The sequence below is a fragment of the Papio anubis genome, chromosome 7 (genome assembly GCF_008728515.1).
Source record: "Papio anubis isolate 15944 chromosome 7, Panubis1.0, whole genome shotgun sequence".
In the NCBI taxonomy this organism is placed as follows: domain Eukaryota; kingdom Metazoa; phylum Chordata; class Mammalia; order Primates; family Cercopithecidae; genus Papio; species Papio anubis.
The window spans coordinates 39,292,088-39,319,236 of record NC_044982.1 but is presented as its reverse complement, the minus strand read 5'-3'; the positions used below and the strand labels follow the sequence as shown (position 1 = coordinate 39,319,236).

The window sequence follows — 27,149 nt, the reverse complement described above, 5'->3', positions numbered from 1 at the left end:
TGAATCTGTTCTGCTAGTATACAGGCTTGAGAGTGGCTATCTGGTAATATGAACTTATTGTCAGTTTTGCCTAGTTCAGCTAAAAATTTTGAGCTAAAACATTTTGTTTCATCTTAGTCGTGGATTGTAATTTGAAAGAGGACTTCAGACATAAAGTACTAAATAAGTGATATAAGGTATTTTGGCATAAAATGAAATAATGCCTTAAATTTGATAAAAACTAGGTGGATTGGGGGCTTTAGCATTTTCATTTCAACTCCAGTACCACAAAGTTTCAGTTCTCTGTGGAGTCCTAGAATGTTCAATAATCTCGAGCTTTTGGTAGACATGAGTTTTAGCAAAAATGTCAGTGTGTTCAGTTACAGTGGCGAAGTAGATTCCCTGCTGGGAACAAAGGATTCTGTGTGCCATATTCAGATGTACAACATTCCAGAATGAGAATGAGAGAGCCATGCAAGAAACTGCCTCAGGACTAGCCAGAGTTGTCATATTTTTAATATGTTTTCTTACTGTTACGGAAGTTCAAACAGTTGAATGATATGAATTTTTTTGTACTGTGGGTCCAATATAGTACTGATGTGTGACTTTTATATCTGAGACATTTTGTCTTGAGTTTAAATTAGTTGTCTTCATTGGCGGGGGTGATTTGGGGTGAGTTTCACTTTCTGGAACATATGTGCCTGATAATTAGAGGGTTTGGGATAAGTTTTGCACATGGCGTTGCTGCCTGCTTATCTTTGCAGAATGGCCCTTTCCTTCAGTCAGTATTTTAAAGTAGGCTGCTCTATATAGTTTCCCAAACTTTGGTAGGATACTTTTAACTGTCTGCAGCAGACAGTAAAGGGCAAGGGCTCGTTACTAGAGCCAAAAGTAGATGGCATTTTAGGTCCTTGCTCCAACAAGAAAGGTTCACTTCATGTTACAGAAGATGTTACTATTAGGAAGAGGTTATAGTGTTCCAGAATGTTTGAAAACAAATGTTTGTAGGGAATTCAAAGTAACAGTCTGTGTTCTTGAAGCTTGTAGTCTTGTTGGTGAGATAAGACAATATATGTGAAAACCTAAATAGTGGTATAAAACAGGATATACTGAGTCCCAAATGGTTCATAATGTGAGTCCTGAAGATGCCAAAGCAAAGGAAACCAGTGTGGCCATGACAGGGTTGGAAAGGAGCTCCTGAGGTTGGGAGAGACAGAAGGAAGGCCATCTCTGACTCATCCTATATTGTTTGGTTAGAAAAGGAATTATCTCACAGTTTTTATTTTCTCTTTGCAGCCTGAAGAATTGAGAGAAATCATTGAGAAGACAAGAGAGATGGAGCAGAACAATGGCCACTACTTTGATACGGCAATTGTGAATTCAGATCTTGATAAAGCCTATCAGGAATTGCTTAGGTTAATTAACAAACTTGATACTGAACCTCAGTGGGTACCGTCCACTTGGCTGAGGTGAAAGAAACATCCATTCTATGGCACGTTGGACTTGATCTGGCAAAAACTGCCAGTAGGAAGATTGCCCGACACTGCAGCAAGTTTGAGGATAGGGTGGAAGGCAGCAGTATAAGCTGTAGATCTGTTCTTAGATCTCTTGAATTAGTGAGAGGACAGTTCCCTTAGGCAGTTTGTGCACAGCATCCTTTATTCTCTATACATGGCTTTAGCGGTTTTTGCCTCATTTTGGGATTCTAAATGGAAGCTTTCAACAGAGCATTCCATTTTGTCCTGTTAAAACCTTTTGTTTTCACCTAAACCCTTTCTGCTTAGTCGTATCTGTGAAAAACTTGTATACACAAGTGTCCATGTCTCACACAAATATTGATGTGATTACACTTAAGTGTTAAATCATTTACACTTAAATGACTTCATTGGGAATATTGAGCAGAGGGATTGTGCTTCTATGCACTGGGCAAGGCAGTATTTGCTTAGGAGACTAATTTAGTCATCAGAGATACTTTCCTAAAAAGGAAAAATAAAAAACAAAATGGTGCCACTTTGGGTTGGAGCTGCTTTGTTAGGCTTGAATTCATTTGTATGTCTTTTAATTCTTAAAAAAACAAAAAACATTCCATTAGAAGCACCAGTTTTTTTGCTCAAATTTTGTGGATCAGATTCTACACTCAACACACTCTAATAATCTACTTAAAGGTACACAAAATTTGCTGATCTTTTTTAAATTATGATTTTCTGAATTTTTTTTCTTAAGTCGTCTCAACTGATTTACTAACCTAGCTCATCTGCATAGTATAGTAGGATGTATGTTACATTTTTATGAATGGCAGGTATTCATTATAATCTGTATTGACTGTTAAAAAGTTTCTTCCTCATGATGCTAATAGTTTTTTATATACATGGGAGGACAGCACATTTGACAGTTTTCGCATTTTTATGTATGAGCACAGTATTCTATGACTGTGCTACATATATATAGGTAATAAACTGGAATTCTGTTGATGAATATAGCTGCTGTACTGTATATTAATATTTAATAGATCAACAAATGGTCATTGAAAACACTTGTTTAGCATCTGAATAAAATTATATATGTCCTTGGGAAATACTATGACAATTGACTTTAAGATCAAAAGGAAAGGAAGACCTGAAAGTCATTTGAATATTTTAGGAAAAGAATATTAGAGAGAAAAAGGTATTACGTATATAGAAATAGGTTTTTAACCTAACAAGGTCTGCCTCTTATGACCAGAATGCAACAGCTTGGTAAATCATAAAAAACATTTAAGCTAATAGGATTTTTGTACTGTCTCTATAGCTGTAGCTTTAAAATTCAACATGTATAATTGGCATGGAAACTTAATTTGCAGTCTTTTCAAGCCTTTAGGATAGTGTGATGTGTGACAAACAACCTCAAATGTGAATGCCTTGATTTTATTTTTATGGTGACTTTAGCTACAGCATTTCCTATTCCCAGAGCTAAACACTGGAATAATACTGACATCATTTAACATTAAGCAATTGTGTTTAAGGAGTAATTTGTGTCATGTATATATTTGATTTTTTTCCTCTTCTACGTAATTTTATTTGAACAAATGTAGACAGTTTATATGTTGCCTTTTTCTGTTCAAATTTGCATGGCCTATTAAGTTGGCTGGAGAGTGTTTTATGTGGAAATATTTTCAAGATAATGTTCCTTAGGAAGAAAATAACATTTTTCGGTTGAGGGAAGGAATGCCATACATACTGTCTCTTCAGCTCTGAAATACTCCAATTTAGAGCCAGGAAAATTCACAGGTCACACCGATTTTTGGCATTAAAAGCTAAGGAATATACTTAGCACTTAATCTTTTCAGTTTTCCAGTTTACTTCTCAGGAATGAAGGGCAGTCTATGGTTGACAATGGAGTTTTGTGATCTGCTTATTGTAACTGACAACTGTTTTCAACTCTAAGAGCTAAACTATTGGCAGTTCATGTTAAGTTAGAGTGAGGTTGTAGGTAGTGTCAGTGAGTGGCTCTTGTGCCCACTGTAGACATTAGGCCTGCACTAGGGCCATGTGCTGTCAAGATTCAGGAACATGGCTTTAACAAGTAGATCTTGTACCAAGGCAGAGGCCATGCCATGCCGTACTTTTAGGAAGTTTGAGGTGATAAATATTTCAAGGTCAGTGAAGTCCTATCATTCTCCCCTTCCTCATCAGCAATGATAGAAATGTCCCAAACTTTTCTAAATCCCAGTGATGAGGATGTGCTGATATTCAACACAGTCCTTAAAGTGAAAAGTGAGTTGTTGCTGACCTCCACAAAAGAATATGGAAAAAAGCCTTGCTGTACACCTAGTTGTACAGCCACTCTGGCCAATTCTATTTCCTGTCCCTCTGTGGTTCTGACTGGAGACCCCATTGTTGGGGGGGGAGGTCTTACCCATTTAATATAGAAATGATATCAATAACTAATGCAGTGTACTTGGAAAATCCAAATAAGGAAGTGTTAAGGTTGGTGCATATCTTTATTTCTCAAATTTTCATTGTCAGAACAAATGGATGGAGAATATTATTTAGACTAATCCAGATTTGCTTTCTATGAAAATCAAATGTCTGGATTATTTTCCTTTTCTCATGGCCTAAGAAATAAGTATTGATAAGGAATGATTTGAATGTAATTTTGTGAATGTGTGGAAAATATAAAGCAGGGATTTAGCCTTAATAAAGGTAACCTTCTGACATCTGTTGTTAATCCCCCTTTGTACTCTTATCCTGTATCTGCACTCTGTTATTTTGAGATGTCATACTGTACACTGTATTGTAAAAATAAAAAGTAAAATTATATTTCAAATTTTAAAAGCCACTGAGCAATTTCTATTGGTATTTGCTCTGCCACTCAAGGTTTCCACACATGTAAAGACCACCCTTCAAGTTTTTGCCAAAATCAAGACCATTGGATCCTTCAGGTACAACACAAAATACCTTTTGATTTGTTCTTTACAGTGGGGTAGTGCCCCCTGTTGGCACAGATATAGGTAGGTCCTGTTTCCTTAATTATTAAAACCAACAACTAAGTGTATTAAAGATGGACAACGCAAGGCTGTGAACTTGGAAGTTTTCTGGAGAAGGAGTTATGTAATATTCAGGCAAATGGACCTTATGTGCAGCCTGGGATTTGAGGACACTGAGGCAGCATGTGAATTGTTGGCAAATATATAACATACTTTGTTTCTCTTCATTTCTCCTTTTTTTCTGCTATACATCTCCCAAAGGTCATAAATCATACACCAACAAAGTTTCTTACGTATATACACCTGCCACTGCAGTTCAGCTTTCCATTCCTATTCCTGATCTATATTCTTCCCGTTTCAGATAACTGACGCCACACAACAAATTATGTGTCCGTTGTTTTCTCGATTTCTTTTTAACAAATGCTAAACTAAAATCATCTGCACTTTTGTAGGCATTTTAACTAAGGCCAGTACATTCCAGGGCTTTAAGAAGCCACAGGAGAATTCTAGGGTCCTTTGGCTTGTTGCTTTAAGGTGAATATTGAATTTACCTAAATGTGGAAAACCACTAATCTGGATCCCTACTTCAAACTAATTTTTGCCTCCTAGAAAGGCAGTACATAATGCTTAAAATGTAAAGATCAAATTAAATCAAATCATACTTGACTTGCATTCCAGCTGTGCTCTTTGACTTGTCAAAGCCTCAATTTCCTCATCTGCAAAATGGAGATGGTAGAATTTACAGTTCAGCAGGATGTTGGGAAGACGAAATGTTAAACAAACAAACAGTTACCTATTTTTAAAGTACTTGTGAACTGAGTTGTTGGTTTTCCAGTCATTACTGAATTTACACTGAACCTAAGATTTTATTCTGTGAGCCCCAACCAGATTTCCTAAATATCAGCTTCTCCAGAACAGTCCCAATGTCTTTAAATACCCAAAGTTTGAAATATAGATGAAACAGAAAGGAAAAGTTAAGGTGTAAAAACTCTGAAAGTAGACTGCTTAGACTTAAATTCTGGATTTTCTACTTTCTAGCTTTTTAACTTAAGACTAATTACTCAAGTTTCCTGTGTCTCCAGTTTTTCCTCTGTAAAATAGGGGGTTAATATGTGCCTCTTATGGTTACTGTAATGAAGTAATATAAACAAAATACTTAATAACAGTGCCTGGCACATAACTAAGACCTGCTATTTTATAGATGTTAAATGCTTGCAAAATCATTTAATACTTTAAAACTGCCTAGTAGAAACTTTATGTAAAACATAAACCACTTAGGCACAGTGGTTTATGCCTGTAATCTCAGCACTTTGGGAGGCCGAGGCCGAGGCAGGCAGATCACTTGAGGTCAGGAGTTCGAGACCAGCCTGGCCAACATGGTGAAACCCCATCTCTACTAAAAATGCAAAAATTAGCTGGGCATGGTGGCGCACAACTATAATCCCAACTACTTGGGGAGTAAGGCAGAAGAATCTCTTGAACTGAGGAGGTGGACGTTGCAGTGAACCAGTGTCACTGCCACTGCACTCCAGCCTGGGCTACAGAATGAGACTCTGTTTCAAAAAAAAAAAAAGAAAAGAAAAACTACCTAGACTGTGATGTCACTTGATTAAAATACAATATTAATAAAGATAGTGTCACAATTTCAGAACTAAACATGGCCAATCATGTCAAAAATGCCTGGAACTGGTTTCAAGAAAGACTGAGTAATCATGGATGGCTCATGCCAAATCAAACTACTAAAAACCTCAGACACCTGATGTGGCCAAATGGTTCATCTTCATAAATGAAAACATATTTTTATCACTTATAAATAGTAAAAAGTTACCTTATTTCTTACTCTAAAATGGGAACTAGTTATTTTCTTAGATTAGCAAATAAGGAGGTATTATAATGCCCTCATAACTCACCAGCAATCATTTATTAGTACCCCAAAACGCAATAGTTGTCTCAAAGTAAGCCTTTTTGTAAAACTCTAATACATGGAGGGGGAAAAATGGCCACTCACTTCCTACATGTCTGCAGAGAAAGCTCTGGCTGACACTACTGATCTGAGCATGAGAACATGACTTAACAGTAAATTAATAAAAATTGAATGACTTATTTTTAAATCATTTTACTCTGTTTATACCACAGTCACATTTAAATTGGCAGAACTGCTCCCATGACAGACAAGACAGGGACCTGTCATGCAAGGAAAAGTGCAGGTTTTCACAAAGTTTGAGAAGTACCATGGTAACACAAGAATGGCTGCAGCAATTTCAGACAACAGCGCCAAGGTTTGCAAGAGGGTAGGAATGAAAGCTGCTCCACAGTAATTGGCCTGAGACCACTAATGCTTCCTAAGAGGTATTTCCTAATATGCTTGGTAAGCACAGCACGTGTAACACAGATGTAAATGGAGTAGGATAACACTTCAGAGTAAATTCTTTAAGTTCCTGGGCAGGTTTTACAGATCTCTTTCATCCATGATAAATGGTTGCTAAATTATGATTCTGCAAAAGTAATCCCATAAACAGACATCCAGGTAAATTTTACAACCAGTGAAATTCTTAGGCCAAAAAATAAATAGCCAGACAAATCAAACCTACACACTATGAATTAAGATGAAGCCAGTGTTAGGGTTTCTAAAAGAACCAGAACAGGAAAGATTATTCAAACAGAAGATCCTCATCCTTCTCTTCAGCTAGAAGATTAGCAGGCTCCAACACCTCTCCAGCTGCTCTCCTTTGTTCCAAATCCTTCTCAGATTTTTCCTTTAGAATCTTTTTCTTCTCCTGTATTTTCTTTAACCTGTAAAATACAGGTGGGGGTGCATTTTTTAAACACTTTCAATATTAAGTAGATTTGATTTCTTTTAGTTTTGTCACAAGGATAATAAACACCTATACCTAGAAAAAAAAAACTTGGTACTTTTACTAATTTCATTTTCAGTAATTTATTTATAACCCTTTTTAAAAAATACTAATTTTAAGCTAATAACTGGTTTAACCTGAGATAGAAGTCTTTTTTTTTTTTGAGACGGAATCTCACTCTGTCGCCCAGGGTGGAGTGTAGTGGCACAATCTTGGCTCACTGCAACCTCCACCTCTGGATTCAAGCAATTCCTTGCCTCAGCCTCCCAAGTAGCTGGGATTACAGGTGCGTGTCGCCACGCCTGGATAATTTTTTTTTAATTTTTAGTAGAGACGGGGTTTCACCATCTTGGCAAGGCTGGTCTTGAACTCCTGACCTTGTGATCCACCCACTTGGCCTCCTAAAGTGCTGGGATTACATGCATGAGCCACCGAGCCTGGCCTAGAAGCCTTTAGTAGGTTAAATTTTGAAATCCATTCTCTAATGGAACAGATTTTGAGCATTCAGGCATTTTTTTTAAATTTTGGCTCAACACAACCCTGAGTATCATGGAAGGACAGAAACTAACCTTTGATAATTAAGATTATAAACCATAATTAGATGGTAACTCCAGATCTAAGACCTCCCATGTCTTTCCTAAATACTCTTGCCTTCACCTACCTCCCATTTCTCTGAACTGAGTATACAGACCCCTGTATACCACCAGTTTAGTATTTATCGCTGTTGACTCTAAATGTTCATAATCAATTCATGGACATGCATAATTTCTCCCCAAGTGCTGTGCTAATTCTCTAATGGCGTGATTTATATACTATTTGGTAATGCCTCCAGGTGCCTTATACCTTCTCCTTAACATATTCAACATGAAATACATATTTGTTGAATAACAGCTGAATTCTAGTTTCTTCTCTCAGTTTTTATGTAGGAGACACCCAATCTAAATCATCATTTCATTTTAAAGAATAATCAGGGGCCGGGTGCGGTGGCTCAAGCCTGTAATCCCAGCACTTTGGGAGGCCGAAACGGGTGGATCACGAGGTCAGGAGATCGAGACCATCCTGGCTAACACAGTGAAACCCCGTCTCTACTAAAAAATACAAAAAACTAGCCAGGCGAGGTGGCAGGCACCTGTAGTCCCAGCTACACGGGAGGCTGAGGCAGGAGAATGGCGTGAACCCGGGAGGCGGAGCTTGCAGTGAGCTGAGATCCAGCCACTGCACTCCAGCCTGGGCCACTCCGTCTCAAAAAAAAAAAAAAAAAGAATAATCAAGAGCCAGGCATAGTGGCTCATGCCTGTAATCCTAGCACTTTGGGAGGCCAAGGTGGGTGGACTACTTGAGGCCAGGAGTTTTGAGACCAGCCTGGCCAACATGGTGAAACCCCATCTCTACTAAAAGTACAAAAAAATTATCCAGGCATGGTGGCACATGAGCCAAGATCACCATTGCACTCCAGCCTGGGTGACAGAGCCAGACTCTGTCTCACACATACAAAAAAAAATAATTAGAAAAAGAATAATTGAGTCTTGGCTGGTCCGAAGGTAGTGAGTTATCTCTATTATTCACAATCAGTTACAGATCAAACTCCTTGTTCTACTCTTTCCCCACTTTTCACTACTGCATTTGACTATCTTAAAACGTATATATTTTTAAAAATTAAGTCTAAATAGTTTCTCTGAAAGGCCTAAGTTTTTGGAAATGCCATGTTATAGGAACATGTAAAACTTGACAGATTTGCTTCCACAACTTTTGGTAATATTTCATGCTTCTTATTTATCAAAATAAAACACAAGCTGTGCTAATTCTAAAGAACATAAACCAACAAGTCATTCAGCAAATAGAGCCTTTGGAATATGGAAAACAAAAAATGATCAATAACTGCCAATTTCAACAAACCTATAGAACTCTTCTCGCTCTCTCTCATCCAGCTCTGTGATGATATAAGCAAGAGTACGTTCAATCCGGGGAATGATGACTAGAGTTAAAAAAAATAATAATATGTGTGAGAACTTCAAACCCCTTTTTTCAAATTATCAGTGCTCATTTGTATAACCAGTTATTTTTTCCTAATTGTAAAATTAATATGCATTTAATGCAGAGAACTTGGAAAATAAAAACACAAAGAAAAAAACACAAAATGGAGTATAATCCGAATATCCAAAAGAGTAACTACTGTAAACGTGTTGGTGTATACCCTTCTAGTATCTTTTCTATGCAGATAACCTATGGGACCATAACAAATATAACACTGAATGTGCTGAATTCTATGAATATGTAACATTGAAGCACAGATGTTATTTTCAATATAGTAGCAATCAACTGTTAAAAAATTGAGGAGAGAGAATGCTCGATTTTGAGTTTATGTCATTAGGTTTGACTTTGCATAGAGTTTACCTATTCTGCTTCTAGAATGTGAACTCTGAGGGTGAGAAGTATAAATTATCCTTTTTTTTTTTTTTCTTCCACTTTCATGTACGAAGTCTGGCACTAGCAAGCAGTCAAAAAAGTTTTTTTAAAAATGAGATAACTTTCTCACTAACATTAATACAGCCCCAAGCAAAGGAATTTCTTTACTTCAAATTTTGCTTTCTTACTTAAAATTGAGTGTTTCTTTAATAAAAACTAAGTTTATTGAGCAAAAAGCACTGTCAACACTAAGCAGTCATATTTTTTAAACAGTGAAATAAAAGAGATGGAAAATAAGTGCATCAAATAGGAAAATTTTTTAGAAATCAAGGAGAATGGTTTATAGTGATTTAAAGTTAAATATTTAATGTACTCAAAAAGTTACATCACTCAACCATTAGAACTAAAGAAAACACTAAGGATCTTGAGAAATACTCCTACCCTTAAATAACGGCATGAATAACTGGAAATGAAGAAAACATTCCATAATTTTTAAGTCACCACTTTCCTATGTGTGTAACTCCCGCAGATCATACAGGTACTTCTATCAGAACACTTCATAACACTTTTTTGTACTATGGACACACTTCTCTCTTTGCACTGCAGGCAGGGGCAGCATCTTACTCACCTTTCAGTCTTCAGTACAGTGCCTGAATTCTAGCAGTTTCACGACAAGTGGGGGGTATGGACAAGTGACAAAGCACCTCAGAGTACCTATACTCACCATGTTCAATGGCATTTACACGCCTGTTGGTTATCTTAATAGCTTCATCCAAAGTAACAAAAGAAGTCTAAAGTAAGAACAAATTAATAATGTAAGCACAAAGTCTTCTCAATCATTCCCTGATCACTTGACTCCACTAAGATTGCACTTATAGAAAACACTTGAGAACCAAGACAACTTCTTTTCAGCATGCTTAAAAAACAAAATTCTTAGGCTGGGCGCTTGGCTCACACCTATGACCTCAACACTTCGGGAGGCTGAGGTGGGAGAATCACATGAAGCTGGGAGTTCAAGACCAGCCTGGGCAACGCAATGAGACCTTGCCTCTACAAGAAATAAATTTTAAAAATTAGCTGGGTGTAGTAGCATGCACCTGTAGTCCCGGCTACTTGGTAGTCTGCAGTGGGAGGATCGTTTGAGGCTGCAGTGAGCTATGACTGCCACTGTACTCCAGCTTGGGTGACAGAGTAAGACCCTGTCTCTTCACAACAAAACAAAAACAAAATTCTTGTGAGATTTCCAAAGGGCTAATGCTATTTCCATGCTATTGATAACCTACATGTCACATTTGGTAGGTTTTCAAATTAACCTGCCTGGGCAGGTTGAAAGATCTCATGATTCATGGTTTATATCCTGTCCCTGAGTAAGGAAATCTTGTTTCTCAGACTGTTGACATACTGATTAATATGCAACCTACTGACACTGAAAATGACACTGATTTGTTTCTGAATCATGAAGTTTTACTTCATGATTTACTTGCATGTAGAACATTTTAGCTTGTATTTGCAATCTGTAGCCAATGATTGTGACCTCTGTATTGTACTCTCCAATGAAAAGGACAACTCGGGTATGAGTCGTCCTCCCTTCTCCTAAACTTTCCCATAAAAGCCTTCCAACTTGTAGCAGACTCTAGAACACACGCAACTTTGTTGGTGTCTTTCCGGGTCAGTCTTCACATTTGGCTTTCAATAAACCTTTATCAAATCATTTCTGCTTCAACAGGCTTTACTTGAGTTGACACTATTATAATTTGTTTACTACCATCTCACCTAAATAACAACATAAAAATGACAAGAAAAAATCAAGCACTAATAACCTAGATATATACTAACTGGCCACATAGGGGAAAAAATGGCCTTCCATGCACAAAATGTTTATTTACATTTACATTTAAATCTAGTATCAACTTGCTGTTCTCACTTAGCAAAGAGTGAAACTGGGCTGGGTGAGGTGGCTCACACTTGTAATTCCAGCACTTTGGGAGGCTGAGATGGCAGGATTTCTTGAGGCCAGGAGTTTGAGACCAGCCTGGGCAACACAGCAAGACCACATTTCAACTAAAAAATTCAAAAAAATTATGCACAAACTTGTAGTCCCAGCTACTTGGGAGGCTGAGGCGGGAGGACTGCTTGAGCCCAGGAGATCCAGGCTGCAGTTAGCCAAGATCGTAACACTGCACTCCAGCTTGGGCAACAGAGCAAGACTTTGTCTCAAAGAAAAAAAACAAAAACAAAAAAAGTAAGAGTGTACCATAGCACATACATTTTGTTAATAATAACAAGTAGGGGCCGGGTATGGTGGCTCATACCTATAATCCCAGGACTTTGGGAGGACGAGGCGGGCTGATTACTTGAGCCCAGGAGTTTGAGACCAGCCTGGATGACATGGTGAAACCCCATCTCTACAAAAAATACAAAAATTAGCTGGGTGTGATGCAGCATGCCTATAGTCCCAGCTACTCAGGAGGCTGAGGTGGGCGGATCACTTAAGCCCAGGAGGTTGAGGCTACAGTGAGCTGAGATTATGCCACTGCACTCCAGCCTGGGTGACAGAGTGAGACCCCCATCTCGAAAAATAAATAATTTTTTAAATTAAAAAAAGTAGGGGCCAGGCACAGTGGCTCATGCCTATAATCCCAGCACTTTGGGAGGCCAAGGCGGGTGGATCGCCTGAGGTCAGGAGTTCGAGACCACCCTGACCAACATGGCGAAACCCCGTCTCTACTAAAAATACAAAAGTTAGCCAGGCATGGTGGCCCATGCCTGTAATCCCAGCTATTTGGAAGGCTGAGGCAGGAGAATCGCTTGAACCCAGGAGGCAGAGGTTTGCAGTGAGCCGAGGTCGCGCCATTGCACTCCAGTCTGGGCAACAAGATTAAAACTCCATCTCGAAAAAATAATAAATAAATTTTTAAAAGTAGGGACAATGGTACAAAAGCCATCACTTCAGAAATCAAAATATTATGTTTGTTTTACATAGGATCATGGGAACAGTTGAAAGTACAAAGCACCGTATATGCTGACTCAAGACCAGACTCTCCTCCACTTGACTGTTAGAAATCAAACTACAACAGTTCTCTAGGTCTTTTGCTACTTACCTGCAGCGAAGCTAGTTCCACCAGTAGTTCCACTGCTTTGGCATAATTCCTCTTTAATTTAGCCAACTGTTCCCCACCTCTGGCTAAACCAGTCAGTTCATAACCTGAAAGAACCAGTCAGACAACATTTGTAATTAGAGAGTAAATAATCTTCCCTATAAAATTTCCCAAAAGGAGATAATTCAGAATAATAACAAATATGGAAAGACAAATTCACTAATCTTCATTGAATGTAAACATGAAGTACCTATCTCACTTCCCAAACACTATAGGAGCATGCTACTAAATACAGTTTTCCACAAGAATACTATTCTAAATATAACTAGAAGCTTTTAACCAACCTTCACTTCACTAGCTTGATGCCCGTTATTCCCTTTGAAAATCATATTGCCTGATGCCCAGAGTACAATGATACTCTGTGAACAGGTGACTCTCTAGAATGCTCTACTTCTTCATATGAAATGTACTTAATATTCTATATGATTTAATTAAATATTACATGAAACAAGGAAATATGAGTGCCAAAAGAAAGAATATTGTTTGTTTGTTTATGTATTTATTGAGATGGGGTCTCACTCTGCCACCCAGGCTGGAGTGCAGTGGCGCAATCTCAGCTCACTGTAAGCTCCACTTCTCAGGCTCAAGCAACCCCTCCACCTCAGCCTCCCGAGTAGCTGGGACCACAGGCGCATGCCACCAGGTCCAGCTAATTTTTGTAACTTTTTGAATAGAGACGGGGTTTCACCATGTTGCCCAGGCTGGTCTCAAACTCCTGGGCTAAGGCAATCCACCTGCCTCAGCCTCCCAAAGTGCTGGGATTACAGGTGTGAGCCATTGCGCCTAGCCAAGAATATTGTTTCTATCAAAAAAGTTAATACTTTACTTTAGAAAGAAAATATGCTGTCAAATTAGGAATGGAATGAATAAGACAGTTATTTAAAAAGTGGGAGTGAGCTATAAAAATCTAGAAAGAATCTGCATTCAGGTTGCATCCTAGTGTCTAAGATCTTATTTGACTTTAAAGAGACCCAAAATGGCAATTATAAGCAGTGCATTGTGGGTGTAGGATACGCAGAAAGACAACACAGAAGTCTAATCAGTGAATTCATACTCAAAAGGCCTTATATTTTTTAAATAGCAAATGATTCTACATTGATATATTTCTGATAAAATACTGAAATATTTTAAGATATGTACAGTGTTTTATGACTTCCTAGCATAAGATCTTTTTTTTTTTTTTTTGAGACAAGGTTTTGCTCTGTTGCCCAGGCTGGAGTGCAGTCGCATGATCAGAACTCACTGCAACTACCTCCCCAGTTCAAGCAGTCCTCCCTCCTCAGCCCCCAAAGTAGCTGAAACTACAGACACATGCTACCACACCCAGCTGATTTTTTGTATTTTTTGTAGAGACGGGTATTTGCCTGCCTTAGCCTCCCAAAGTGCCAGGATTACAGGCATGAGCCATTGTGCCTGGCCTTAAGACCTTTTGATTAATTGATCAACTATTGTCCTCACTATATCAGATAAAAGGATTTCTAACTCAGGAACCTCTCGACATCTAGCACCATTTTCCAGAACTTAGTTCATTTAAAGAGGAAACAGGAAATCCCAGAGACACAAAGTAATATAAAAAGTTTCACACTTACTGTCAGTTCCTTCATGGTAATGTTCAAATACTGGCAAAGTAACACCTGTTAAACATAGAAGCATATATGGATTCACAAACCTTTAAGTTCTTTTTGTTGTTGTTGTTTTTGCCAAGGCTAGAGTGCAATGGCATGAGCTCACCTCACCACAACCTCTGCCTCCCAGGTTCAAGCAATTCTTCTGCCTCAGCCTCCTGAGTAGGTGGGATTACAGGCATATACCACCACACCCGGCTAATTTTGTATTTTTAGTAGAGACGAGGTTTCTCCGTCTGTTGGTAAGATGGGTCTCGAACTCCCGACCTCAGGTGATCAACCTCCCAAAATGCTGGGATTACAGGCATGAGCCACCGCGCCTGGCCAAGTTCTGTTTCTTAATCACTGTTTTCTGTGTTTCTTTTTCAGCGAACTCAAAAATCAAGAGCTTAAGTCTGGAATTGTAATTCGTTTCAATTAATGAATTTAGGAACTTGCCTTCTCTTTTTTTTCTTTTTGAGACAGAGTCTCACTCTGTCGCCCAGGCTGCAGTGCGGTGGTGTGGTCTTCAGCTCACTGCAACCATCGCCTCCTGGGGTCAAGTGATTCTCCCACCTCAGCCTCCTAAGTAGTTGGGACAACAGGCACATACCACGCCCAGCTAATTTTTTTTTTAAGAGGAGTTTCGCTCTTGTTGCCTGGGCTGGAGTGCAAGGGCGCAATCTCAGCTCACCACAACCTCTGCCTCCTGGGTCCAAGTGATTCGCCTGCCCCAGCCTCTCGAGTAGCTGGGATTACAGGCATGTGCTACCACATCCGGCTAATTTTGTATTTTTAGTAGAGATGGAATTTCTCCATATTAGTCAGGCTGGTCTTGAACTCCCGACCTCAGGTGATCCGCCCACCTTGGCTTCCCAAAGTGCTGGGATTACAGGTGTGAGCCACTATGCCTGACCTAATTTTTGTATTTTTTGGTAAAGATGGGGTTTCACCTTGGCCAGGCTGGTCTCAAACTCCTGACCTCAGGTGATCCACCCATCTCAGCCTCCCAAAGTGCTGGGATTACAGGTGTGAGTCACCACATCCAGCGGAACCTGCCTTATTTTTCATTTTTTATTTTTAGATGAAGTCTCACTCTGTCGCCCAGGATGGAGTGCAGTGGTGTGATCTCAGCTCACTGCAACCTCTGCTTCCTGGGTTCAAGCGATTCTCCTGCCTCAGCCTCCCAAGTAGCTGGGACTACAGGTGCATGCCACCACGCCCAGCTAATTTTTGTATTAGTAGAGACAGGGTTTCACCATGTTGGCCAGGCTGGTCTCAAACTCCTTGACCTTATGATCCGCCTGCCTCGGCCTCCCAAAGTGCTGGGATTACAGACATGAGCCACCGTGCCTGGCTGGACCCTGCCTTCTTAAGTGTTCACTTCTATACAAAAGTCAAATTATTTTCAGTAATTAGAAACCTGGTTGTTAATGATTTTAACATGTAAAGCCAATCAACTTGTTCTAAGTAGAAGGAAGAAACTAGGACATTAAGATCTTGCTGTATAAACAGGTTAATTTTAAAATGTCACCTCTTTTCTCCCCAAAGAGTTTCTAAAAGGTTGAAACGTTACCTGCTACATTATCTTTCTTCGCTCGAATCTTCACTTGGGCTTTATTTACATTTTGGATAACTGTAGTGCTGCAGAAAAAGAGAAAGCCTTTATTTAGCAGACTCTTTAGAAATAAACCTCTAGGGACTCATTGGATAGTTTTACATTAAATGAGACCAAGAGTGAGATGTCACAATTAAGTATGTTTTGATAACTGTCCTCTTTCCAAAAAGGGAGAAACATCATTACTGCCAGAGGAGGGCCTCTGAAAGCAGAGAATGAACAATATTCAAAACATTAGCAGTAAGAAAACAACAAAGAATGATTTTAAAGTTCGTGGATTGCTTATGTTTTCAGTCAGAGGTGTGCCACATGGATGTAACCGTAAGAGTTCTTCTACTAGTGTAAGATGGAGAAAACTTCTTCCTAGGTTTCCCGTTGAATTGATTAAGCTGGCGTTCAGTTCCTTTACCCTGGAAACATCTTGCATCTGGCTTTGTGTGACTTCTCAAATGTTACCAGAAAGTGCCTTCCTGGCAGGGTGTGATAGCTCACGCCTGTAATCCCAGCACTTTGGGAGGCCGAGGCAGGAGGATTGTTTGAGACCAGGGGTTCAAAACCAGCCTGGGCAATGTGGCGAAACCCAAAAATACAAAAATTAGCCAATCTCATAACCCAGTCTCAAAACAAAACGAAAATAAATATTATAGAAAGTGTCTTTCCCATAACCACCCTAAAACACTCACATACCACTTATACACTATTGATCTCCACCCTCTGCTAGAAAATTCAATGCAAGCTGTGATCTTGCCAGCACTGGCAAAAATTAAAGCCTACCACTTCAAAGGGCCTTATTAAGGCCCAAGAGCAGTGAAAGCTCCTAGATAATAGGCATCATGTCATTAGGAAAAGACTAAAATCAGAAACTTCTTGAAAACAACTTCTGCCTCTGCCCCTAATTAGCCAAGTGACCTCAGGAAGGCATTTAATTAAAACTGAGAATAACAGTGCTTGCCTTACCTATCTCACAGTGTTATTTGGAAAATTACATAACATATATAAATTGGCATAACACATTTGCAAGCCATTTTGTATGCTTTGTAAAGGATTTACTGATGTCACCAAAGCCATGAAGTTCATGCCTTTTAAATAATCCAATTCTCAAAAATTTATCCTAATAATTCAGTAGAAACAAAAATACATATGTGTAAAGATGTTCACTACACTTTCCCTAATATTCCAAAACCATGAGAATTAACCCAAATATCCAGCATTAGGAGAAAAAAAAAATACATCTTGAGAAAGATCATACAGCCATGTTGAAAATAAGGAAAAATGTTTATGATACAACGTTAAATGAAAATGGACGCTAAAATATTAAATATCCTGCGCCTGCAACTATGTAAGAATGCATGTGGAGGATGACAGTGCAGTTAAGGTGATGGGGTTAAAAGAATTCTTCCTTATTATTACTATATCATTTGTCCTTGATGGTTATTTCTAAATTAAAAAATGTTTTTTAAATGAAATGAGGAGCCTGACATCACTTTGTTTTGTTTCAAAACACCCCGTTTAGTCTCCTTACCTGAAGTCACCTGCTGTGAACTTGGCTTCGGCTAATGAAAAGGCAGCTTCTCTCATCACTTCGCCCATCAACATTTTAGTCTGGAAAAGCATAAATCAAGAGCAGATTCAATCAAGCCTTTTACAAGGAAAAATCCCATCATAATTATGTTCCTTTAATAACCATCAGTATTTTATGCTGGCTGTGCATGTAAATATTTGTTTGATAATGATAAAACAAATAGAAATTTCCAATTTTTAACAGTTTTGGTTACGATCACTAACAATATTACAAAACTATGAGTTTTATAAAATTAAAACAGAATAAATGCACTGAAAAACAGAAAACTGAATCTTTACTGAAGGACCTAATTTATTACTGAATGGGTACAAGCTGATCTACTCAAACTAATCTCTTAAATTCACTGCAGTTGCAGTCAAAATCCTAATGCTGTATTAATTTTAAAGTACATCTGGAATATCTAATGTTTGAGAATATTCAATAATGTTTCAGAAATAGAAGAAAAAATGGGTCAGCTGGGTAGGGAGTTGGCTTCCCAGGTATTAAAAAGGTACAGCTACAATAAGGAAATATTAATACATCTGGTATGGGACAGTTAAGTCAATGAAATAGACTAGAGGGTTCAGAAACAACCCCAGGTCAATATGGAAATTTAGTAAAGAAACCACTCAACTGTCTACACACTTACAAAATGATAAAGCTACCTACCTCACATCATATTGCCCCCAAAATTCAGACATAATTAAGATAAAGATTTAAAGAAAAAAACTGTAGAGTAACCAAAGAAAATGTGGTATAACATTTTTCCTAATCATTTTAGGTCTTTTCTAAGCCTTATGTGTAACTCAGAAGCTATATAAAGAAAAAGACTAACAGATTTGACCAAAGGAAAAAAAAATTTAACTTTTTTTTCTTTTTCTTTTTCTTTTTTGAGACAAGGTCTCACTTTGTTGCCTGGGCTAGAGTACAGTGGTGTAATCATAGCTCACTGCAGCTTCAAACTCCTAGGCTCAGGCAATCCTCCTGCCTCAGGCTCCCAAGTAGCTGGGACTACAGGTGCATGCCACCATACTCCGCTAATTTTCTTCTTCTTCTTCTTCTTCTTCTTATTTTTGTAGAGATAAGGTCTCACTATGTTGCCTAGGCTGGTCTCAAATTCCTGGGCTCAAACCATCCTCCCACCTCGGCCTCCCAAAGTGTTGGGATTACAGGCATGAGTCACCACACCTAGTATTAACTTTTTTTTTTTTTTTAAGTTAAAAGATAAGAAATGGCATGGAGAAAATACTTTTAACATTTTACACATTAGGCAGAATAGACATAGAACCTCTACCAAAGAAAAAAAAAAAAAGACATTTACCAAGAAAATCAAATTGCCAGTAAGCATGAAAAGTTCCTCAACTTCACAAATAATCAAAAGTAGTACAGGGCCAGGCACAGTGGCTAACGCCTATAATCCCAGTGCTTTGGAAGACTGAGGTGGAAGGATCACTTGAGCCCAGGTGTTTGAGATCACCCTGGGCAATAAAGCAAGACCCCATCTCCACAAAAACTAAAAAAATAAAAATAAAAACAGCACTCATAGAAAATACTTTTGTTAAGTACATACGGGTTTAAAAATAAAACACAAAAACTGTAAACTCAGCACTTTGGGAGGCCAAGACGGAAAGACTGTTGGAGCCCAGGAGTCAAAAAGACCAGCCTTGGCAACATAGTGAGACCTTGTCTCTACTAAAAAAAAAAAAAAAATGAGCTGAGAATGGTAGCATACACCTGTAGTTCCAGCTACTTGAGAGGCTGAGGTGGGAAGATCACTGGAGCCCAGTTTGAGGCTGTAGAGTAAGACCTAGTCTCAAAAAAAAAAAAAAAAAGAAAAGAAAGAAAATGTCATGCCATGCAGTAGTACATGCTACAATAAAATTAAAATAAGGAATTGTGAGAGAAGCAAACATGGTATTCACTTTAGATTGGGTGAACAGGAATAGCTTCTCTTAAGAGACTAGAACAGCCAAAGGATCCAGTTATAAGTTCTGGGGAAACAGTATTTCAGGCAGGAAAAAGAGCTAATGAAAAGTACCTGGAAGACCTTAGGAAGAACGCTCTAAATGAGGTAAGAGAGGCAGGCAGGGGGCCAATCAGATCAAGTGGAGCTTTACATGCAACACTGAAGAGTTTGGATTTTATTAAATGAACTATTTGATATTTGACACTTGTTAAACTTATAATGATATTTTTACTTTTGAAAGAAAAAATTTAATTAAAATAACCAAAAAAAAATGCTAAGGGCCATGCTGGATTTTCCCAAAATGAATACTATTCTAAGTTCATTCTACCTCTATTATCTTCTTTAGGATCTGTCGAAATCGAAGAGTTAAGGCATCAGATTTTTTCTTCAGGAGGTTTCGACCTGTCTGTGCTCCCTTTAAACGAGCCTTCATGATAGTCTGTGCCCTATATAAACATAAACAAAGTTAAAGACATCTATTTTCATTGTTTAAGAGACAAAAAACCTCCCCACCAGTGTTAAAATTATCCTTTATCCTTTGATGTGATGAGAGTGAGAATATATAGAGAATTTGTAGCTGACAGGTTTAACTGATGCTATGGCTTGAATATGTCCCCAATCTTCATGTGTTGGAAACAATCTCCAATGCAACAATGTTGAGAGGTGGGACTGTTAAGAGATGACTGGGTCACATGGGATCTGACCTCCATGAGTGGATTAATGTCATTATGGTAAGACTGGATTCCATATTGCAGGAGTGGGTTGGTTATAAATGTGAGTGCAGCTGGGCACACCTGTAATCCCAGCTACAGGTGTAAGTGGGAGGATCCCTTGAGCCCAGGAGTCCAAGTCCAGCATGGGTAAAGATAGTAGCAAGACTCCATTTTTGTTTTTTGTTTTTTTTTTGAGACTGAGTCTCACTGTGAAGCCCAGGCTGGACGCAATGGCGCGATCTTGACTCACTGCAACCTCCACCTCCCAGGTTCAAGCGATTCTCCTGCCCCAGCCTCCCAAGTAGCTGGAACTACAGGCGTGTGCCACCAAGTCCAGCTAATTTTTTTGTATTTTTTAGTAGAGACAGGGTTTCACCATATTGACCAGGCTGATCTCGAATTCCTGACTTTAAGTGATCTTCCCACCTCAGCCTCCCAAAGTACTAGGATTACAGGCATGAGCCACCACGCCCGGTCCGACTCCTTATTTTTTGAGACAGGGTCTTGCTCTGTCACCCAGGCTGGATTGCAGTGGTGTGATCATAGCTCGCTGCAGCCTCTAACTCCTGGTCTCATGCAATCCTCCAGCCTCAGCTTCCCAAAGTGCTGGGATTACAGGCATGAACCACTGCACCTGACCCTGTCCCTTTGGAAGGAAATAAAAAGGCATGTGTGACCCTTTCTTGATCTCTCTCTCACCCTCTTGCCTTCTGCCATGGGATGACACAGCAAGAAGGCCCTCACCCTTCTCAGCCTCCAGAACCATGAACCAAATAAATTTTTTTTTCTTTATAAATTACCCTGTCTCAAGTATTGTTATAGCAGCAGAAAATGGACTAAGACAACTGGTTTTTCAATAATGTAGATTTCTACCATCAGTGTTCCATAAATGAAAAGTTTATTAATTTACAACAGAAAGAATTTTAGAATCAATATCTGGAATATTTATTAAATCATAATAAACATTATCAGGAGCCTTATTTTATGATGCCAACATATTTTAAATACTTATCTGATTTGTAAGTTAAAATAATATCTACATTTTAGTTTCCATTGGAGGTATATTAAGGATTTAAAAATCTATCCACTAATATATATCAAAATTTTAAACGCAATTATTTTCAAGACCAACAATTCCACTTTGAGGAATTTATCCTACAAATTTATCCCCACATGTGTACAAAAACATGTGCAAGGTTTAAAAGATGGGTACTCCAGCATTATGGTAATAGCAAAAGGGAGAAACAAGCTAAATGCTAAATACATCATAGTTCACCTACCATGGAATGATATACAGTCATTAAAAAAGACGAAGGTATATAGGCATGTGCTGTCTATATTACAGTCTTACGCAAAGTAAGGAAAAAATGTGCTTATATAGATGCAGAGAATAGTTCTAGAAAGGATTCAGAAAAACTGGCAAGAGTTACCTTTGATAAATGGGACTGGATGAAAAATATGGATTTACTTTTTACTACTATATTCTTTTGTACATTTTGCATTTTATTTTTATTTTATTATTTTTTTTTTTTTTCAGGCGGAGTTTCGCTCTTGTTGCCCAGGCTGGAGGGTGCAATGGCGGGATCTCGGCTCACAAAACCTCCGCCTCCCGGGTTCAAGCGATTCTCCTGCCTCAGCATCCCGAGTAGCTGGGATTACAGGCATGTGCCACCATGCCCGGCTAATTTTGTGTTTTTAGTAGAGACGGGGTTTCTCCAAGTTGGTCAGGCTGGTATCGAACTCCTGACCTCAGGTGATCCGCCCACCTTGGCCTCCCAAAGTGCTGGGATTACAGGTATGAGCCACTGCACCTGGCCTGCATTTTTTATACCACAATAATTTACCACATTTTCTATTAAAAGTGTGGTATTAACATGTTTTGATATCATCAAGATCCTAACACCAATCATTTTATTAATTTGTAAAAGACTCTAGGTAATAAATGACATATATAAGATTCCTGAGAAGTGACAAGCTAAATTTACACTGAAGTCTCCTCACTTCCTTGTTTCAATTTTTTTCCCCCATCAGAAGCCCCAATACCAAAGTCAAGCAGAAACTGACATTTCTGTTCTTGCTGCCATATGCCAGATAAAATTTAATAATGAAAAAAAGTAGAGCCCAGTTTGAGGCTGTAGAGTAAGACCCTGTCTCAAAAAAAAAAAAAAAGAAAGAAAAGAAAAAAAATGTCATGCCATGCAGTAGCACATGCTACAATAAAATTAAAATAAGGAATTGTGAGAGAAGCAAACATGGTGTTCACTTTAGATTGGGTGATCAGGAACAGCCTCTCTTAAGAGACTAGAATAGCCAAAGGAGCCAGTTATAAGTTCTGGGGAAAGAATATTTCAGGCAGGAAAAAGAGCTAATGAAAAGTACCTGGAGGACCTTAGGAAGAATGCTCTAAATAAGGTAAGTGGTACAGTGGCTTATGCCTGTAATCAGCACTTTGGGAGGCTGAGGTGGGTAGATTGCTTGAGTCCAGGAGTTCAAGGCCAGCCTGGGCAACATGGTGAAACCTGTCTCTACAAAAAAAAAATACCAAAATTACCTGGGCATGGTAGGGCACACCTGTAGTCCCAGATACAAAGAAGACTGAGGTGAGAGGACTGATTGAGCCCAGGAGGTCGAGGCTGCAGTGAGCTCTGATCATGCCACTGCACTGTAGCCTGGACAACAGAGCAAGACTCGGTCTCAAAAAAACAAGTGTTTGGGTAATAAAATTCAACAACAGATTGTATAACCTAGACACAGTATAACCTAACCTAGACAAAGTGATTTAAGGGGATATATTTTCATACGACTGGTGTTTTAAAATCGCATGTACTAATAAACCAGGTGCAGTGGCTCACACCTATAATACCAACACTTTGGGAGGCCGAGGCAGGTGGATAACTTGAGGTCAGGAGTTTGAGACCAGCCTGGCCAACATAGTGAAACCCCATCTCTACCAAACAAATACAAAAATTAGCCGGGTATGGTGCCGCATCCCTGTGGTCCCGGCTACTTGGGAGTCTGAGGCACAAAAATCACTTGAACCCGGCAGGCAGAGGTTGCAGCGAGCCAAGATCAGGTCACTGCACTCCAGCCTGGGTGACAGAGTGAAATCCTGTCTCAAAACAACAACAACAACAACAACAACACACACATACACACCCCATTTGGCCAAATTCTTAGATTATACTGGAATCTTTTACCATAGGGCTAAGATCACTAAGACAATTCTATAGCTGAAAGGGACTTTAGACATTAACTTAAAGATTAGAAAAATGAGGCTTAGAAAAGTAAAACAACTTTCTCAAAGTTACTTAGTGAAGAAAAGGCAGGGCAGGAACCTGAACCAGACTTTTGATTCCACTGACTTTCCCAATGCTCAAACTAAGGCTCCAACCTAGGTTCACTGTACCCCAACCGTGTGCCTCCCCTTAAAGACAACAATTATCACTGGCTCACTCTGCACTGACTGGCCTCATAAGAGATCTTATCAAGTGAAGCTGGTTTAGTTTCCAGCCTGAGCAGGAGCTATCCAGCCCAATGTGTGCATTTAACATACTGTATTGTTGACAGTAAATACTAGAACTCGGGCTCAAAGAGCTGGATCAAATTTAAGTCAAATTGTAGTACTGCATATAGCAGTCAGTTTATAGTAAAAGGTAAACTGGTTGATAAAATTGAATTTACCATGTTAATTTTAATTTCCTCCTAGGGAATGGTATCTCTGTGAAATGGGCAATTTTAATTCCTGAAACTCTAAGGGCAGCTTGCACACTGACAGCTAATATGTAGCAGAACCTGGATTTAATGGACTTCTGTTGACTCCAAATTTTTCATGCGTCTTCTACTTCCACTCTAAAATTGTTTTGCTTTCTGTGGTACCAAAGTGGGTGAAAGTAACATCACATAATAATACTGTTGTTGAATGGAACTGTCTGTGAAACAAGCTGCCAATGTTTTCTAGCCTATGGCTTTTAAAACTTGCTCCTTTGTTTCAGAGCTGCTCAGTCCTACTCAAACAGTTTGACCTTTAGCTAGGATGATGACTTTTCTTCCAGCTGAATCAAAGACATCTGACTACATGACAAAAAGCCTGCTGCCAGCCATGGGGAAAATATTTAGAGATTATTTCCTGCACCTGATTTTCCTCTCAATCAGCAAGCTGAGAGCTTTCAAATAGTAGTTTTCACCTTCATGAGCCTATTATTTTTCTTACCTAAGCCCAAAGACGTCTATTTTTGCCTCTTAGTCTCAAAGTAAAAGTTCCAAAGTAAAAACAAAAAGTTATTCTGACTGCTGTCAAAGATAAACACAGCCAGACATTCGTTAAAGCAATGAAAACAGATTTTATTCAGTAAACCACTGATAGCAGGGGAAAGAGCTGAGCTCAATTCTGGTTTGTGCAGAGTGACTGGCCATTTAAAAAAGAAAGTAAGGGAGTGGCAGGAAGCCAGCCACAAGTAGAGTCAGAGAAGAGAAACTTAAAGGGTTGGTCAGTGTAAACGCAATGCTACCTGGCAATTAGTAAGTTATTGTTCTATCCTCCCACACAGACTGGGAGACAAAGGCCCTATCCATCCTGATGATTACATTTCAAAGAAATGGCTCTCTAAGATACTTGAAGGGACACCAGAGTTGGAAGAGATAACATATTCACAATTGTAAGCCTGTTTTTCGTAAATGCTCTAAAAAAGGAAGGACAGGGGTCTGTCAATTAGGTGTTGACTAGAACAAACAGTAAATTCTCCTCCTAGTTTTGAGCTTTTTCAGGCAGGCATTTTAATGGGGGGGGCTGGGGTCACCCTTGGGGCAGGTTTTACGCTGCTAGAAGATAAACTAGCGTCGGTGTCTCTCAGTGCCTAAGTTTTGACTGAGTCATCACGTGCTAGGAGTTCTGCAGTTGCCACTAACCCGGGATAGTCCCCATCTTTATTTCCCCACAACTAGCTTGCTGCCTACTTAGTGCAAACAGCTATTAGAAAGTCAATAGGTGAAGGTAAAAAATTTAAAAACTTCATTTCATTAAGAGCTATGTAGTCACCCTGGCAGAGACAAATCTGGGCTTCAGGTTTGAATGTGACTTTTATTTTAAGCGTCCTCAGATTCTCTCAGAGAAAGGACAGAAAGAGGAAAAACAACAAAACACCCCCACAGAGATAGGACCACAATAAAAGGATCTAAATGTCAGGGTTAAAACTGATTTTCTGCTTCCTCACTGTAAAGAAAAAGGGAAAGCCAGGCGCGGTGGCTCCCACCTATAATCCCAGCCGCCAGGGAGGCTGAGGCGGGAGGATCGCTTGAGCCCAGGAGTTTGAGGCTGCAGTGAGCTATGATCACACCACTGCACTTCAGCCTGGGAGACAGAGCGAGACCCTGTCTCTTATTAAAACAAACAACAAACTAAATAAATAAAAATAAACAGGATGAGGAGGAGAAAGGGAGCGAGTTGTTGGGCACATTTGAGAAAACGTCAAAATTTTCTTTACAAAGTAGCCAAAAACCTACAGTGATATGCCACTTTCCTGACAAAGAATTCAGGCCCCAAAAGAAAGGTAGCCCACAACTGAGCGTATTCCCAAGCATGAGTTCTTTCAAGAAATATTTTTTTGTGGACCTTCTATGGATTGTTAAGACATTATTTCATCCTGGAGAGAGCCCACAGTCTAGTGGGAGAGAAAGACACATAAACAAATATCTACTTTACAATGTGATGACTGGTATTAACACAGGTCTTAACAAGGTGCAGCGGTGAGAGAGCAAAAGCTGTGCCTCAGAAACACAGGGATATCCTCTCACAGCCGGTGACATTTGGTGGGATCTTGGAAAATGAGTAAGGGGGATCCAAGATCGAATCCGAGGACTATGCTAAGGCGATTCGATTCCATCCCCACTTTGGCTTAGGGAGCTCTTCTATATCCTCAGTAAACGTCCCTTCTCAGAGCATTTATTAAAACCTCCTTGGCCTTTCCAGACGAATGTCTGGCTACATAAACTGTGAGCTCTGTGAGGGCAGAGGTGGCGACGGTTCAGTTATATAAATCCAGTGCCCGGCTCAGTAAGGGTATGTGGAATGGATGAATCCATTAATGAATAAAGACAGCGGGCCTCCACAAAAGCCCGCCGGCCGGGCGCCTTTTCCTACCGGCTGGGATCGCTTCATCCAGCCTGATTCACTCAGGAGGAATGTGCGAAGAGGCCGTCACGAAGAGCCTGGGAAAAGCTCAAGAAACAAGGACCCTCACTGTGGCCCAGGGTCTGAAGGGATCGCGCTCTGGGTTCCTAACCCTGTGAAAGCGGCTCATCCCATTCCTTTACTTACATTCGCGAGGGAAAGATTTCAATTCGGTCTTTGCCCGACATTCTGACGATAACTGTTCGGCTCGGGTCCCCGGCCGGGCAACCGAGGCTACAACAGCTCCAGAACTGGCCTCCACAGTGACTTCCTCTACAGGAGTCAGCTGGTTGTGTCACTTGACCCCTCTCGTTGCTAAGAAGCAGCAGGGACACCCATTTTCACTTCCGCTTCCGGTTGTCAAGAGGAGGAAGGGGGAGGACAGAACAGAGGCGTTGCCCGGATGTCTAGGCGCGCGCACCGCGGAACCGTCCCTCAATTCCGGTTCGCCTCCCAACCCCTCCCCATCCAGCTTCCCTGAGGCTGCGCAATACGCGGCACGTGCCAGGCCAAAGACTAGGAGCGAAGCGTGCACGCCTTGTTTCTCTCCACCTGTCGTCTCTGGTCACAGCGCCATCTCATGGTTAGCTGAAACTGTGAACGAGGATACATTCTTCAGGGGCAAGGAATCAGAGTCCTATGTCTTTCTTGCGCCTTG

The 27,149-nt window shown here is 39.6% G+C and overlaps 2 protein-coding genes across 7 annotated transcripts in view; one reads left to right on the top strand and one right to left on the bottom strand.

Annotated features, from left to right (window-relative positions):
• MPP5 (membrane palmitoylated protein 5) overlaps positions 1-4,292 on the top strand; it is a 93,197-nt gene extending 88,905 nt beyond the window's left edge. For all 6 annotated transcript variants that reach the window (XM_003901941.3, XM_031669101.1, XM_031669100.1 and 3 more), the window contains one exon: positions 1,276-4,292. In XM_003901941.3, coding sequence (XP_003901990.2) covers positions 1,276-1,452 — 177 coding nt within the window. In that variant the 3' untranslated portion in view covers positions 1,453-4,292. The remainder of the gene's footprint in view (positions 1-1,275) is intronic.
• A 2,252-nt stretch (positions 4,293-6,544) lies between these two features.
• On the bottom strand, positions 6,545-26,921 carry ATP6V1D (ATPase H+ transporting V1 subunit D). The gene is made up of 9 exons (XM_003901944.3): positions 26,639-26,921; positions 19,941-20,058; positions 17,608-17,687; positions 16,044-16,111; positions 14,453-14,497; positions 12,807-12,910; positions 10,430-10,496; positions 9,196-9,274; positions 6,545-7,237 (listed from the first exon to the last, which is right to left on the bottom strand). The coding sequence occupies exons 1-9, from the start codon at positions 26,677-26,679 to the stop codon at positions 7,096-7,098; spliced, it is 744 nt and encodes a 247-aa protein (XP_003901993.1). The 5' UTR covers positions 26,680-26,921; the 3' UTR covers positions 6,545-7,095.
• Positions 26,922-27,149: the final 228 nt, after the last annotated feature.

What these genes read in the sequence shown, in the direction of transcription:
- ATP6V1D (XM_003901944.3), bottom strand. Translation starts at nt 26,679, where the DNA reads ATGTCGGGCAAAGACCGAATTGAAATCTTTCCCTCGCGAAT. An exon ending in TTACCATGAAGGAACTGACA is followed by an intron (nt 12,911 to 14,452) that starts GTAAGTGTGAAA and finishes TGGTTCTTTCAG; the next exon opens with GTTATGAACTGACTGGTTTA. An exon ending in GAGCGAGAAGAGTTCTATAG is followed by an intron (nt 7,238 to 9,195) that starts GTTTGTTGAAAT and finishes TGTATTTTACAG; the next exon opens with GTTAAAGAAAATACAGGAGA.